This window comes from Porites lutea, chromosome 11, assembly GCF_958299795.1.
Source record: "Porites lutea chromosome 11, jaPorLute2.1, whole genome shotgun sequence".
Taxonomy (NCBI): Eukaryota; Metazoa; Cnidaria; class Anthozoa; order Scleractinia; family Poritidae; genus Porites; species Porites lutea.
This window is the reverse complement of record NC_133211.1, coordinates 17,453,815-17,471,048: the sequence shown is the minus strand read 5'-3', so window position 1 is coordinate 17,471,048 and position 17,234 is coordinate 17,453,815. Positions and strand designations below refer to the sequence as shown.

General features: G+C 37.0%; 2 protein-coding genes across 3 annotated transcripts; one reads left to right on the top strand and one right to left on the bottom strand.

Moving 5' to 3' along the window:
• Window positions 1–302: 302 nt before the first annotated feature.
• LOC140952466 (GPN-loop GTPase 3-like) lies at window positions 303–8,640 on the bottom strand. Its single transcript, XM_073401892.1, has 8 exons — window positions 8,500–8,640; window positions 6,719–6,827; window positions 5,862–5,949; window positions 3,616–3,695; window positions 2,386–2,626; window positions 1,925–2,018; window positions 875–1,003; window positions 303–496 (listed from the first exon to the last, which is right to left on the bottom strand). Exons 1-8 carry the CDS (start codon window positions 8,542–8,544, stop codon window positions 446–448), a joined length of 837 nt encoding a protein of 278 aa, XP_073257993.1. The 5' UTR covers window positions 8,545–8,640; the 3' UTR covers window positions 303–445.
• A 1,573-nt stretch (window positions 8,641–10,213) lies between these two features.
• On the top strand, window positions 10,214–17,106 carry LOC140951696 (ubiquitin-conjugating enzyme E2 L3-like). Of its 2 annotated transcripts, XM_073401008.1 has the most exons (5): window positions 10,214–10,338; window positions 10,778–10,873; window positions 12,406–12,483; window positions 14,016–14,124; window positions 15,263–17,106. In XM_073401008.1, the coding sequence occupies exons 1-5, from the start codon at window positions 10,312–10,314 to the stop codon at window positions 15,415–15,417; spliced, it is 465 nt and encodes a 154-aa protein (XP_073257109.1). In that variant the 5' UTR covers window positions 10,214–10,311; the 3' UTR covers window positions 15,418–17,106. The 2 variants fall into 2 exon arrangements, with proteins under 2 accessions (XP_073257109.1, XP_073257110.1); XM_073401009.1 differs by lacking the exon at window positions 12,406–12,483.
• Window positions 17,107–17,234: the final 128 nt, after the last annotated feature.

Here is a 17,234-nt window from a genome sequence, read left to right as displayed (position 1 = left end):
CAAAACCTCCTTTTGCCTTCTTAAGTAAGGCACAGGAAAGAAGGCTCTGCCTGAATTGTGTCAAGCTTTTGAAGTCATTGAAGTGCAAACTTTGGGACTATTCCATCTTGCTCTCTATCATCAAACTGGTTTTCTGAGCTGAGTGTGAGCATCCATTTATTGATAAACCAATGGGCATGACTTCAAGCCTGCTGCACCAAGTGCAGGGCTATCAGACCTGGGTTCAAAACTGTATCCCAGCACATGTACATACTCAACAAAGATTTTACTTGATTCATGTAGAGTCTTTCTAGAGTTCAATATACGCCAAAATTGAGCGAGTGAAAGGCTCTACAAGCAGGGTACCGACGGTGAATTCAGTTGTTCAGATGATGGATAGTTTGATCTTTTGAGCTACATGTCCACTAATGTATACTGCTGCAAATTCCTCAGCACCAAGAAACTGTCAGCTTTCATCTATGAATCCATTGGGATTCTCTTCATCTTGTTCATCATCCTATAGATCAATTGAAGGAATACATAAAAGAAAAGTTCAATGGAAGATTAATGGCATGACTCCCCTTAGAGGCCCCTTCTTAATGAACCTAACTAACCAGCACTAACCCTTTAAGCCCCAAAGGTGACCAACATCAATTTTCTCCCAACAATAATTATTCATACCTTGTCAAGAGATTAGGTTATGAGAATTTATGAAATGATCACTAAAGAGAAGATGCTTTGATCTGCCATGAAATTCTCTCAACTAATTCTTAAAGGAAATGTATGGAGATCAGTTTGGAGAATTTGTATTTGGATATGGGGGCTTAAAGGGCTAACAGTTCTCCAAACAACCTGCTACCCATTAAACTAAGGAAAATTAATTAGAGTTAGTCACCTTCATTTCACGGACATCCAAATCTTCTCCATATTGAATAGCATTGTCAATTTGAAGAAGCAAATTTGTGATAGAATCTTCATCACAGGGGTTGAGAGGTAAAAATGACACCATGCTGTAATCATCAATCTAATACAAAGTAATAATATTAATACTAAAGGTGACATACAAAATGAACGAGACAGAAACATACTAAGGGCCCATCTGCTCTAGCAGACATTAAATTAATTTGGAGTTGTCTTTGAAACGTCTAGACCAAAAATTGTATGGTGACAATTATTTTTGTTTTTTAAAAACCTTATCTGCACTGGAAACTACATTGTATTAATTTTACTTTCAGCAGGCTGTCGCATAAAAAAATAAAACAAATAATGAAGGGTTTCCCAGAAAATTGGCACTTGTGACTGTTTGCTAGGTTGTCACAAGCGTCCATTTTCTAAGAAACCCTTTGTCATTACTTAATGGAAAGAACAATGGCTTTTCAACAATCAACAATGATTGACAAGAAAAAACACATTCTTGTTTAATTTTGTCCAGTTTTTACCCGAGACAAACTTTATAAAATTGCCACAAACCATATGCATCCGCATTTGTTAAACATTGGTGATGACAGACAATTTGTCTAAATAAACAGCTTTTTAGCTAGTGCAGATGGACCCTGATATTCCTTGCAGCTAAACAAATCTAAATATTCCTCTTATTTATTTATAACAACTTTATTTGCATAAAAATAGATGGTAAAAAGAATCATGAGTGCAAAAATGGAGCCAGCAGAGAAAAAATGAATCCTCATACAAGCTACGGGCCCCTCACTGTAAAATTAATAATATTGCAAATATTTCAAAGCTAAAAATCTAAAAATAGCAAGTTCTGGGAACATGTCTCAACTGAATAAGCTTCATTCTTTTCTTTGCAACTTTGCAAAAATAAATTCTTAGACAAGAAAAGCAGTTTCCTGAAAAAGATTGAAGAAAATCAGCAGTTTACGTAGTTGTATTGTTTTTTGTGAAGATGGGACTTGTTGGTGAGATAGATTACGTGACAACTTACCAACTGGGCCAAAGCTTTATTGAGCTTTTTGTATCTCTTGCTTGTACTTTCTTTAAGCTCTTCAGCAAGTTGTCGTGGATCAGGATCTAAAAACCTAACAAATATAATTAGCCGGTTTTTCTCAAAATTTAAAAGTACCTGACAGAATTCATTTCAGGGTAAAAGTTCTTTTGAATTCTGCAGATGCAATTGAGGCAAAGAGGGCTAACTATATAATAAAGAGAAATTAACGTAAAATTGCCACCAATTTTAAAATGAGATGATTGTTGAAAAAACAATCAGAAAATTAATTTCTCACAAGCATGTACCGGTGGATGTTAAAAAGATAGAACTGCGTAGCACCATGAGTTAGCTGGATACACTGTAAAAGCTCACTTCATCCTGGCAGATCATCGGAAAAGTCCTTTTCAGTCGTGCTTTTTAAACTTGAACTTGCAGCAGACTGCAAAATATGAACTCACCTATCTACGTCCTTTAATTGCTTCTTGTTCAGCAAGTCCATTTTACTCATGACATTTATGTGAGGAACCTCTAGTTGAATCATAGCAGACAGTGCCGACAGGACACCAGCAAAGAACTTGCTGCAGTCCACCATAAACTGAGAGTCAATCAGGAATACACCACATACTCGGAAATCCCACTGATGGAGGGTCTCTACCAACTGCCGCATGACTGGCATGTGTGTGTACAGTTCAATCTGACCTTGAAATTGCAACAGAAACACATCCTAAGGTCTGCAGTTGGAGTAGTTAAGACGTGTCAGTACGAGTGTGTGTGGTCTCCTTAATAAAAGATGAAGGGGGTGCCTTCAGAAATAAAGCCCTTTGTGACCTGACCTCTGATTAATGCTAAATTCTCCTTTCAATTGGCTGAATGCTTGTCAATAAATACGAGAATTTGATCTTGGGTCAGGAGTCACTTAGCTAGGGCCTTTTCATAAAATCTTGTATCTTATATCCCCTTGTGAATGTGGAAGTATCATTATGGTTGCTAGAGGTGCAAACTCATTTCTATTGCCCTTACTCTTTATAGAGAGCTTGAGCAATAATGATGGCAAAGGCAATGAGATAAAAAAAGAAATCTAGGTTTAGATTATAAAGCAAAACAATGACCAGGCTGGTCACTGAGAGCTGGTTGCCAGCCATGTAATTTTACTGGTTGAAGAAGAGTTTACCACCAGCTCAAATTGCCATGGAAAACAAAAGGAATTTTGAAGGCACAATTCGGAAAAAAATCCCCGCTTGACTAATAGAAAAGCCAGCTTGGCCATTCCTTAGCTACACCCCTGCTGAGTGCATCATGCTTATTTTTGTTTTACTTTTGCACGACTATGAAGGGAAAATTCTGATTATTTTGTGATCAACTCAAAACATTTTCATTTTCTGAATTTTCAAAATTCACCAACATTGGTACAAACGGAACAAGGTACATGTAGAATAGTAGCAATGCAGTTTGAAACAATGCAAATTCAAGTTTTAAGTAACATGATCACTGCTGCCACCATTGTGGCTTTTTAAGCTCCCTTTATATTAAAAGAGTAAAGAGGTCCCTTACAAAAATACAATTTAAACCAAGGATAAAATTGAACTACATTAAATAAACCCCTGACGTTCTTGAGTTTGACAGAAGTTCAATACATGTACACTGTTGTCACTGTGATTAAATCCCAATAAATTGTTATTTTATGGTACCTGGACAGTCAAACAGAATGTAGTCATCATCAACATCTCCCAATTTTTCTTCCAACCAATCAAAATTTTGTACTAGGTATCTGTAATGCATTATAATTGACATTAATTATATCTTAAACATGAAATAAATCGTATGTATCTTTTAATGCTATTATTTAAAACAGTACACTAGTAATAACCAAAGGTTACAGAGTGGGGGTGACAAACAATTGAAGGTCAAAACGCTTAAATGCTTCATCACTGTGCTTTGTGTAAGTTTCACAAGACAGATACTCAAAACACTTATAATCAGATTACGAGTAATAGAAGGTCCAAACGCGCATGATTGAATGGTGTTCTCTGCACAGCATGCAAAGGAAGTAGTGCCTGATAGCCCGGGGCTAATGGATTTTGCTATCGGGCTTGCCTAGTGAGTTCTGTTTTTAACTTGCCCAATGGGCAAGTGATGTTTTTTGAAGAATTCGAATAACAGAAGAAATGTGAAATCGATTCTGCTAGTCAAAATGTTTTTGGGGCTAGTTGAAATGAAGTCTGGACTAGTAAATGCTAGCTTCAGCTTGCCCGAATGGCGAGCTGTAAAAATGATTTTCTTTGCACCCTGTCTACATTCCATTCATTCTTAGTGGAAGTCCAAACAAATGCTGGCTACATACGTGCAACACATGCGTATTAAAAACCTGGAGATTCGGATTGCAGGCTCCTCTTGTCGCCTGCAATAATAATTATACTCTGTCAGTTACACAGTATAAACCTTCCTTGTTGCATAATTTTGTGTACGTGTACAGTAGTTAATTAATTCTTTTATATTGCTCATTACTTGACTCCCTTTTCTTTTATTTTGAAATAACTGCAAACTCAGATACAACCAAACTGATGCAATGCTTAAGGCTGCTTTACAGTGGAGAAATGATTGTTGCAGTTAATTTAGTCAGCTAGAGGAGCCCACATTCCTAATCTCCAGGTTGCTAATTATATATGCACAGCATGGCCAGTGTTGGTTAGGACTTACAATACGAATGAATGCAATGCATAGAACACAATCTGATCAATTTTTGGACCTTCTATCACTCCTGATTACATGCAGTTTTGACCTTCTACACTGTATCGCATGACAGTTACACAAAGCACAACGTTGGATTGCTGTAAACTGCGATTGATCTCGCCCACACTCCCTAACCTTTGTTTACTAACGGTGAAAGTTTTATTTGTAAACAAATACAGAAAACAATAGCCTGCAGCCTTTGGGCAAGCTGGATCACCAGAGGCTCCCTCACTTCCTAGAAAATCTTTGACCAAAAATATAATCAGTCACTTAATGGACATATAACAAATCAGCAGGTGTTTGGCAACCTGAATGCCAGTGTGCACATACAATATTATTACACACAACTAAAAAACAGCAGAGGATGAATGAAAAACAACAACAAACAAACAAACAAAAGACATGCTGACCAAAACAGAAACAAAGTAGTTGCTTTGCAAGCAGCCTGATTACAAGTCAAAATTAAATTCAGGTTGATTCTCAATTTCATCCATCTCCTCTCCTTAATTATTCATGAATTAGGGCTAGGAGGCAAAGAAAATTTAGAATTAACCTACAGTGTAGGTCAAAAAATTTTAACCTGAATTTAATTTTGACCCACTAATATATATACAGAGTAAATTGTATCAAATTAAAATCATTATTTATTATTATTATTATCACATCATTATTATTATTATTTCCCTTTTAACAATATCAGTTGTGAAAAATACATTACAGTAGAGGACAGTGACACAGAACAGGGGCGGATACAGGATTTTTTTTAGGAGGGGGTGCACTCGTCTCTTGCTCTACTTCAACACCAATAAACCACATAGTTTTTGCAGAATACCAGTTGTATTAGAAATTCGCAGGTCATCTCAAGGGTCATCTCAGGGGGGGGTGCGCACCCCCTGCACCCTCCCCCTAGATCTGCCCCTGCAGAATTTGCGCATCTAGATCACCTGTCACAGTTTGTGCCCCCAAACCCACTGTCATTAGTCTTGTTTCCTCTGTGCTCAAACTACCTCCCTGTGCACACCTTATGGTCATGTATGGTAAAAGCATAGCTACACTCCTGTGCCAGATGTTAATAATACAAATGAAAAGTTTCTTAACTGGCAGGAGCACAACATTCGCCTAGTTTATAAAAATATAAATTTCCAGGCTAAGAGGTAGTACTTTGTAATAAAAAAATAATTTTTAAGGTATTTTTTTCTCTTACTCCATGCAGAAAATTAGCCCTCCGTTTGGTCCAAGTTTCAAATCCTCAGCTTCCATAACATCTTCTAGCTCCACCAGCTCCCTCACATCTATGAAGCCACAATAAACAAGAAACAAGCAACAAGATACATGTACAGTGTTGACTTGAAAGGGTGAAGTAAAAAACTACACTTCTATTTGGAAGTACACATAAACTAAATAGGTCACACCGCAGAATCTTAAACTAATTCTTATTTGGTATAATTTTTGCAAGCAATCCAAGATTCTCAGAAAGCTACAACAATCAGGGAAATGCTCACTCACTGCCTAGTTGACACAAAAAGGCTGCTACTCACAGAAAATAATACTTTTCAAGCGCAGTAATGAATTCACCGAATAATAATCATTATTTTGTTTCTAAAAACTTGTGTTTCCCACATAAAAATAACTATACTAATTTATAAATGATAAAAAATGAAGCAAATATGTGGGTAAATAAGGGTGCCATCCACACGTTTAAAATTAATATTTTGTATCACCAGTCCATCAGTCAAATGCACTTTTTCAGCATCCTCAGATTTAAAATTCACCAAAATTCATCATGGTGGGTGTGAGGCAATCTATGCCTTTTGATCAACTTTGTTGCCAACAAGATGTACTTAAATTTCTTCCACTTGAAGAACCCTACCTAATCACTTTAATTATTTTTATTAGCAATTAGTTTTCCTACACAAGTGTAGCTTGTGTTATAGTTTTATGTATGGTTGCATTTTTAATCACCAATATAATGCTGAACTTCATAGTCATGTTGATTATCACAGACAGTGCATGAAAATGAAATAAAGCAAAAAAACTAAAAAATATTAATAATGCACTCACCTGCTAAAACTGGATAACCAAAGTGTTCAGCAGCTGGATCAAGGTTAACCACATGAACTGATCTTTGTACATTCTCGCAGTGTTGCAGAATTGTAGTACAATAAGTTGACTGAAAACAACAAAATGGCCTCAACTAGGAGAGCTATGCAAAGCACTTGCACAGGGCCACAGCCAGACATAAATTCTCATCAAGATAAGATCCGAGAAAAATTATCTTTAGAACCACCTTTGTTTATTTCTTTGTAAACGCATTAGCATGAGAAACTTCAAATTTTCACCAAGGCAACTACATTGTTCCACAGCTCCTTCACAACTGACTATGCAGATGCATGCAAATACAGTGTGCAACATGCAATTATTTTAAAAACTAATTCAGTATATATTATAAAGTTACATAATGTGGCAACAGTCTGACTGATTCCAAGAGGTTTATTTATTACAATAATATTTATTACAATAATATTTAATGGCAATAAATTAGTGATGGACATAACAATGATTAAAAAAAGGCCCTAAGGATGATTTGTAAAAGAGTTACAGCAAGTCACCCCATATAAAAACAAATCATCAAGGTTGGTGGTGGTAAATTTATTTAAAATCTAGAGTGTTAAATTTATTGTACTTCCAAAGAAGCAAAGTTCTTTACCTCTTCGCAATATTTTCTTCCTTGAAACCCATATTACTTTAATAAAAAAATTACTCCAACAACCCATACCCTAGCCTGAGAAAAAAACCAACATTTCATTTTTTTTTTTTTCTGCTTCCTCATGAAATGATGTCTGTCTGAGAAATGCCTGCCGAAATTCCATACTGATGATGTGTTCAAACCACCCAGAATGCAGGTCAAGGTAGTGCTTCTGGTTGGTTGTGTAGCAAGGAAAATTTGCTTCAACCAGTCAGAAACACTATCCAGATCTGGATAGTGACAGGTCATCCATGTAGAATTTCGGCACTCGTTCCTCAGACCACAGTGAGATCACTCTCTGTTTGTGTGGCAGTTGTTGTTATTGAAATCAGAGCATGCCTGTGTTCACAGATCATTTGGCAAAGAAACCACTGGTGGTGTCGCAAAATGTTGGCTGCTTTCTCAGGCTGCCCTTACCAAATGGTAAGGAAAGATAAGAAAGACCTTAAAAAAACGCCTTAATAGACATCTCTGCAAAGTGGATACCAGTGGAACTAACCAAGAAAAATTTCAATGACATTTTTTCAATTGAAAGAAATTTCCAATCAACTCAGATCAAAGCAACCCATCATGTTTTGACCAAAATTCTGGTTACTTCAAAATTTCAGTGCTGTGGGACTGGTTTTGGTTCAACCAGTCATGTCAAAGTGGGCCACCTTCAGATATGAGCGCCACTTTTTCCTGAAAATGTTTATACAGTGACCGAAGTGTTACACCTACGTTTAAGCAGAATGTTCTCGAAATTTTGAGATGATTGAAACCAACCTTAGAATCACAGAGTGATGAGCTCAGGATCTTTAACCGGTGTGCGATAAACGCAGACTGCAAACTGGCAGGTAAAAGAAGTAAACATTGTTGTAGAATGCTCTAAAAGATTCCCTATCCCTAAACTAGACTTTTAAATGACTTAAACTTTCGGGATAAGGACTCTGTTAAAGTATTCCACATCAAGGTTTTCCTTGTTCTGCAAGTCTGCAGTCTACATTTGTCGCACACCGATCTTTAACAATTAAAACAGGCCCGGGAATATGTACAGAGCTAGCACAATTTTGTTGCTGCAGTACAAACGACTACCCATCTTTTTCACTATACCTACCTTACCGCTTCCAGCGGGTCCCATTACCAACTGCGCATACCTCATACTTTCACTTTTTTATGTCGCTTTTCTCGTGCAGAGATTCCCCATTAAGTTGGAACAAAAATTTGAAAAAGACGACGCCATTTTGGAAGGTGCACGTTTTATTCCGTATGTTATGTATGGTATCATATTGTGTAACAAGAAGCATCATTTCCAGTCTCCAAACGGCCATGAGGGTTCGGTTTTGAAGTTAAGGGATCACTGGTTATTGTTATTATTATTAATATTAATATATTATTATTATTATTATTATTATTATTATTATTATTATTATTATTATTATTACCTATTCGATAGGTAACTCGTCTCGAGTTATTTTTAACACCACAAATCTCAAGGGGGATTAGACAACAGCCAATCACATAGCGCGAATGTGTTGCGCGTGGATGACCCACGCTCAGAGCCAGGCGCCCTTCACGAATTGACGCAGAACAAAATGGCGGATGACGCGGAGAGCGATATTGCTATTCGTCTTGTCTACGAAAACGACTACAGAGAGATTTTTGCTAAAGCTGTGTCAGCGAAACGGAAATTAAAAAAGAATCGCCCTTCCTCTCTTGTATAGAGCTAACAGTACAGCAGGGAAATGATTAACACACGGAATATTCTCTCAGGATCATTTATAATTTGCAGTTTGAAGAGAGTAATTTCTGGTTTGATATTTATTTTTTATTAGTCTTTTATTATTCAACAAAAATAACACTTGGCGTCCTACTTGCTTTACTGTACAAACGACCGGTTTCAACAGACCGGCGAAATTTCTCATTTTATTAAAGCACTGAGGTGACGACAACTTCGAGTTAAACTGCGTTTCATGGGTTGTCAAAGAGTTCAGCGATTCCCTTTTCCCAGGTGAGCGCCGACTCATTTCGCTTCAATATTCAGGAATGCTCTCGATCTCTTTACGCTTTCATTGCCTTTCGCCCGACATGTTTTGCACGGTGTTTAGTCATGCGAAACCTCCACGAAACATCCACGCAGCGCGCGAGGTAACTTAATCCCGATTCTAAAAATAACTCGAGACGAATTACCTATGGAATAGGGTGTGTATGGGGGATGCCTTTTCTGTCCCCTTTATCCTCTCTTGGCTAAGCCGAATAAAACTGGAAAAGTAAATAAAAAGCTTGCGATCTATAGAATTCCAAGATATTGTTTTTAAAAATCATAACTGATTTATACGCCTTTATCTCCCTAAGAACATATATTGTTAAAAAGTTTCGATCCATTTCTGTGAAAAACCTTTCTCTCACTCTTAGTTCTCAGTTTAGTTACTATTAATCTTTAAGAAACATTAGTGGGGACGTGGGAATCCCTTCAAGCATTTGAATGTTAAGGTAGCTCGATTGGATTTTTTCCGCAATACCTCCTAAGTTTGAGCATTATCTACGTCACCATTACATGTAATAAAGATATGGAAACACGATTATAATATATCACAGCTTTATCAGACAAAGATGGCTTCATCCTCGGACGGTTTCTTGCGGTTGTAATGAATTTCTTTGAAAGAATGGAACAATATACTGTGATAGACCAATCTACATGAAAGTTACTTGTTCGGGGTTATAGGTACCTGAACTGACCTACACTGACGCAGAAATTTACCTCGTAGAGTTCTTAGCAGACTTTGGAACGCGGAAGAAAGTCGGTGGAAAAGGCAACGCACGTTACCATGCAGAGCACGCCCTAATAGAGAACATTTCGCCATGAACTGTGGGTATACAATACTGCGCGGAGACTGGTAGCTAAACCCGGCGACAAGTTCCTACGAGCATGGCGGCTACACGAAGATTGAGCAAGGTAAAGGATTATTTAAAGCGAAACTCTTTGTGATTTTACCGAAAACGAACCCTATTCGAACAAAAGCTTTTTAAGTAAAAGCTTTAGAAAAGACTTTTTATATTTATGCCTTCAAACATGGATGTATTTTGACAAATGTCGCTCAGATTGTTGGGCAACTCCATGACTAACAATTTTAGATTTGATCTCATTTGTCCTTAGTTTCAAAATGCAGCTGTCTTGTTTAGTTTACTCTTTAGTTGCCTGAAAGTTTACTGAAATGGTCTTGTTTTATCTTAATAATTTTTTTTTGTTCTCGAGACACATTAAGTGAAATTCCCTATGCTGAATTTACTTACCGTTTGCAGATCCGTAAGCTTAGTTTTTTGTGATGATTAGACTTGCATCATGATATTCGCAGTGCATGTATGTTGGTGACCTGATCTTCCCATTCTTCCAGGAACTGAACGACATCAGATCGTCTGGGATCAAAATATTTCGAAATATTGAAGTAGATGAGCAAAATATTTTAAATTGGCAAGGATTAATTGTGCCGGTAAGTTCGCAGACATATAGATTGTGTTATTTTGCGAAGGGCTTGCTTTAGTTCCTGTTTCCTGTTTCGGATGATATTCTTCGACATTATGCCAACTGAGGAAAAATTTTTCGCAGCTTGGAATAAATTGTCTTTTATATGATTATGGGAAACAAACTGTGATTGGGACCAATTGTTCTTTCAGCCTCGCTCAAACTTAAGCTACTTGAAAGAGAATATTCTGTGACCCTTGTTCACTGTTCTTCTCTGAAGAAATATTTCATTATCGGTGAAGGTGTTCATTTTGCAACCATGGTACAGAAAAGGATTGACATTCACTTGTCCAGCTGTTAAGTGCTCAGATTCTAGTTTTACTTGTCCATATGTAAGTCCAGTTGTGTAGTTTTATACCTGCCAACTTTTTCTGACTCAAATGCAAGAGATTTCACCTTGTCATGACTGGGATTTCCAGAAACGTCCTGGTGACTTCCGAAGATTTCCGACAACTTTCTGAAGACTTCCGAACATTGCCAAAGCCTAGTTAATGCTGGGCATTTACTAGGCTTCATTCCAGTGGAAAAAGCTTTTGGGAAAACTTTTAGGATCACAAGATTTGATAGAAGGAAGTGTGGCAAGGTGGTTAAAAAAGATATGCACAAAAATTTTGGGGTCAAGTTTATATGGTTTTTTTTTTTGCTCTTTGTTTGGCCTTCTTGACTGAATTGTGTTAGTTCTGGTATGGTTTGAAAGATCTCTTCCCCCTCCACAAGTTAGATGACAAAGTTGTCCTTGACACATCACAAGCCGTGGAAGGGATGTGGATCTGCTTGGGCAGTTGTGGGCAGCTCCGGGGTAAATGGGTTAAGATAATCATAAAATTTTGTGTGCATTCTTGCATCTTATTTATCTGGAGCAAAATGTCAATACTGAATTGCAAGGTTGATTTAAAAAATGTCACTTCTAGGGTACATATCAAGTATCGGATAATGTATCACAATAAAATTATTTTCAAGGTGAGGGAGGGCTCATTGCAGGCTTTGGCCTATATATTATTTTAAGCACCTGTTAAGAGGGAATTATAGAAGTTATACTACTACATGAGAAATTTCTGTAATTTGATTGGCTTAGAGCAGTGGTATTTCAGCATAATTTGAAATACCTACATGTGAAAATTACAAAACCTTTGTGGGTATTAGTATAAACAAATAATAGCATGATTTGTACGTGATATTTGGCATAAATAGCACTCATGATATTTCAAAATTTTCTCAAATTTCACTCGCCTAACGGCTCGTGAAATTAAGTATAACAATTTCGAAATGTCACTTGTGGTGTTTTTGCTAAATGTCACAACAAATCATGCTATTACCTATACAAATACAGATAAATGTACTGTAATGGAGTGATACAAGAATGTCCTGTAGGGGAGGAACTTTCTCTTTGTCTTCATCATTGTCTGGTCATTTTCTTTGGTAATGGCTGCATGTACCATTTGGTTGGTATTATATAGCAACTTAATGCTACATGTAACTTTATGGCCCTTTTTTCAACAGGAAAATGCACCCTACAGCAAGGGTGCTTTTAAAATAGAGATAAATTTTCCTGCAGAATATCCTTTTAAGCCACCAAAGGTGAGTCTGTCTACATCTTAATTGTATTGGTTGCCTTCAGCGTGAACACCACTAGAGTAGCACAAAGGTCATCGCTTAAGAATGTGAATTACATATTTACATCCTTTCCTCATAACATAAGTTATGGCGACCTGTGTTTCTGATGCATTTTGTATGTTTTTGTTGTGTTCTAAAACACAGTGCAACAACCCTACTTAATAGACCCTAGCACCATTTTTTCAACTTTGGACTTTGCCCAGTTGGTAATAATACGTTGACATTGATTCAAAAGGTGTCTTAAAACTAGTAAAGTTATTGAGTTAGGGAGTGATTCGTTGAAAACTGGCCAAGATGTACCTCCTTAATGTCACAAAATTTTACAGACGTTTTATATGGTGTGGGCAAACAAGTTGGTGCCCCTACCATACAAAAGTCTGTATGCATGTCTTTGCAAAGTTTTATGTTGAGTCGTTTCCATATGCCACTTTCAAACTTGGCAAGTTTACTATTTTTAAGGCATTGTTTGTTTCTACCAGTGACACTCAGGTCTATAACACTGAAGTTTAATGCCCTTCAAATTGAGGTTTCTTATCAAAACAACAGTTTTGTCTCACCAACAGTCCTATCCAGGAGTGGACTACACTCACCTGATCGATCATATTCAACCTACTTATGACATTGACCCTGAATTTAAATATTTTTTAATAATACTAACCATTTTGATTAGGAAAGCACCCTAGTAAGAACAGGCGATTTAAACTACCCTGTATTGTCATTTAGGGCGTGGGGCCAGGGATTTCCCTGGCTACTACAGTGTTTTCCTTATCAGGCGGTAACCGGTAAAATTTACCGCCTGAAGCAACATTTCTTACTGCCTGCAACCGCTGAAGGTTTACTAAAAATAAATATTGTAAGTTTAAAAAAATACGCAAGTTGTGATACGATCCAATCAAGGAAATGAATGAATATGTGGAAAAGTACTCAAGTATACACAGCTTTTCTTTTTATGGACTGAAAAAAATATTGGAATCAAACATTTTTAAATTGTTTTTTTAAGATAAAAGTGACGGATTTACGTAAAATAGGTCTTCAAATGAGGGAATGACATTTCAGAGAACTTAGCACCTAAATTTCCCTGTGAGGGCAGGGTCATGTCCCTTACTTCACTACCTCCCCCCCTGCCTCCCATTTCCCCTAGGAAAGTTTGCCTCTGGGGAATTTTTTGCCTTACCGGCCATGGATGGTCCCTCACCTGCTGAGCTAAAATTTAGGGAGAACACTGTACTATGAGCGTGACCCCCAGCTACTTTTATAGAGAAATAAAAGAAAAATAGAAGCAAAAGAAATCCCTTGCAGTTTGATTTCCCACCTTCTTGTTGTATTACTGTTTCCCAGTAACTTAAAATCCTAGTGGTGTAGCTTTGGTCATGAAGTTATGATATCTTGCCTGTTGTAGTTATTATTATTATTTTCCTTGTTTTTTACTAAAATCTGTCGTTATCAGTGATGGATTATTGTTACCCAAACTGTTATTGTTAATGATTATCTTTCAGATCACTTTTAAGACAAAGATTTATCATCCTAACATTGATGAAAAGGGCCAGGTATGCTTGCCTATCATCAGCCCTGAAAACTGGAAACCTGCCATTAGGACTGATAAAGGTGGGTTAGTGCCCTAAGTTTCAAACCAGGTTAGGCTAAAAAATACAAAACAAAGCAAACATATGTACATGCCTTCAATCTCAGGACATGGAACTTGCAAGCAATATGATACTAAAACTAATCCATCCTAAAAATCAGCCAACAGTTTCATGTTACTTGTAGAAAATTGTGTTCAATGAAATTTCCATTTGGCTGAGGTGTCCGCATTAACGGCATTAACGAGGTTGGCTTTCTATGAGAATCTGTTGATTGGAGGAGAAAAAGTGGTCATTGTCTGTTTTAACGGGCGTCCATATAAGCAGGTCAAATTTAGAGAAAAAGTAAGGGCTTTCTCCAGGGACAAAGAAAACTGTCTGCAATAATGAGGATGTCTGTATTAAGTGGGTGCCCATAAAGCAGGGTTCGGATGTATTGTTATTTGACCTTGCTCAACTGAACTGGTCATCAATGTACATCTCTTTAAAGTTAAGACAATCAAAAAAGGTATTGGTAATAGCTAAAAAGTTTACTCATTTACTTGCAATTTACACACCTATTAGTTATTAACAAATCAACAAGAAAATCACTAAAGTGGACATTTCGATTTTTTCATTTCACAAGCTTGATGGATCTGCAACTCAAATTTTACGTATTACAACCAATATCTAGCTTGAAAGCAAGGTGTTTTAATACTCGTGGAAAACATGTGTGCACTTTGGTTGGCTAGTTAAATTACTCATTATTTTTACACTGGGCTCTGCGTTGGTTACTCAGCCTTTCCTTAGTATTGTTATTTATTATATAAACATCAGTGAAATACCGGGTAAACCTTCGGGCAAAAACATGATATCTTCACTTGTGAAAATAACATGTTAGTTTCACATGTGAAAAGATCACCATTGCTATGGCTACATAATGAATTGCACCTTTTATAAAAAACTTTTAAAGTAAAATGGTTTGAAATGTCATCAGTGTTTATATAATGAATAGAATATTACATGGCTGCTTGTAGATATGAAATTTCTCTTTGAGTGTTGAAAAATACTTTATGAGTGAGTACAGCAAACAAGTGAAATACTTTTCAACGCCTGAAGAGAAATTTTGTATCTCCACGTGGCCATGAAATATCCTCTATTTACAAACTTCTCTCTTGTTTCAGTGATTCAAGCGCTTGTGGCTCTCATACATGATCCTGAACCAGAACACCCACTCCGTGGAGACCTAGCTGAGGAGTACATCAAGGATAGAAAAAAGTTTAATAAGACTGCTGAAGAATTCACAAAGAAATATGCTGAAAAAAGACCTGCTGACTGAACATCTTTTTGAATTTGCCTTCTTATTTTAAGACCACTACAGTTAAAATCTAGCTTTGATGTAATCTCTGATATACACTGCTTAAATGCATCTTTGACATCCAGGGCCCAGTTGTTCGAACGTCAGTTAGCGCAAACCCAGGGTTAAATTTTAACCTGGGGTTCATTTTCTTTTTATCAAAAGCACTCTCTTGGATAATTTTCTCTATTCATTTTATAGTTTCCAATCATCCAATCGTAGGCAAAGAGAATCTAACTGAATTTGCTTTTTAATCCCTCATCCCTGAGTTCAAATTTTGCATTAACCAAGGATTACCTTAACCCACCTTCGAACAACCCGGCCCAGAGTATTATTAATAGTAGTTTTCAGTCTAGTCTGTAATAGATGTAGTCAGGCACAGCATACTGGTGAGTAAGGCCCCATTAACATGGAGAAAAGTTGTCCTGGGTAGAAGAATCACCCTCACAGCTGAGTCAAATTTAGCAAGCATTTATATGAGAAAAAAGTTGATCCCTTTGCCTAAGTCAATAGTAGTCGCGCATGCTGTGATTGTCTAAAACAGTGCTCATGCATGCTCTGATTGTCTCGTCTTGACCTAGTTGACCTGGCTGGGCAAGCTAAAGTGTTTATTTGGAGAAAAGTTGGCCTGGCTAGGAAGGTCACCCTACCTTGAGTTCACAAAAGGGAGAGCCGGCTAGGCAGGTCACCCATCCAACTTTATATTTCTCTTGTTAACGGTTTGTCAAGGTTTGGAAATATAAGTTGGCTTGTCCAGGGTAGCTCAAGTAGGCAAGTGACCCTTCTACGTGGGACAAGTTTTGTGCATATAAACAGGTCATAATCTGATTGACTTTGATGATCTGCCTGTACTTCCAATCACTTGTGTTAGGGAATTGCAGATATTAGGCTGTATTGAATATCTTGTTTGGTTAGTTTCCGTGGCTGCAACTGATGACTTTATAATGTGTAGTTTCCTCTTAGATTCAGTTCCAGCCAGCTTTCTTATACCTTTTTGAATGCTGTTATTAATAAATTTACTGTAAGTAGTGTCGATGTGCTAATTATTGTCAAAAATATTATTTCTTTTGTTTACATTTTCACAATATATTCTTAACTTAAACAGTCTCTCTTATTATTGCTTAGAAGTTTGAAAGTTCTAATAGGCAATAGACCCTTTGGAGCTAGCTATTCATCTGGTACAAAACCGCCATGCTGGAGAGCAAAAGTCGCACTGGGACAAGACAAACAAAAAACATACATAATTTATTTTAAATGGTAATGTCCTTTGTTTTTCTTGCTCTCCAGAATGGGGGTTTTGTACCACATGAATGGCTAGCTGCAAAGGGCTTTTTCGCCACTTTCAGATGAGAAGGGAACAGGACTCAGCTTAAAAGCGTCCTGTAATTGTTTCTGGTATAGTTACTGTTGACATGCCAGTCAGGTATTGGCCAATTTTTTCCCTGCCCCTAGTTACAGTTCCAGAAGTCTTTGGGAAAGTGAACTTGGCCCAGTTCCCTTGTAGTTTCTAAAAGGAGTGAATGTTAGGTAGTAAGGTTGCTTTTGTGGATGTAAGAGGACAGAAGATTTTAAAAGCTATTTGAAAATTTTCATTTTCATTTTGTTCAGGTATAGTCTTGTTGGTCAGTTCGATGCTTTTGTTAGTGATGTGAAATATAGTGTATTAACTAACTTTTGACACGTTCACCTTGTTTCCTTTTTACACTTTAACAATCAAAGAGGAGCTACTGGGAAATTTGACTTACTTCTAATAGCAGTTGCTGTTGAACTAGGTGAAAATATAAGTGGCCCGTGTCAAG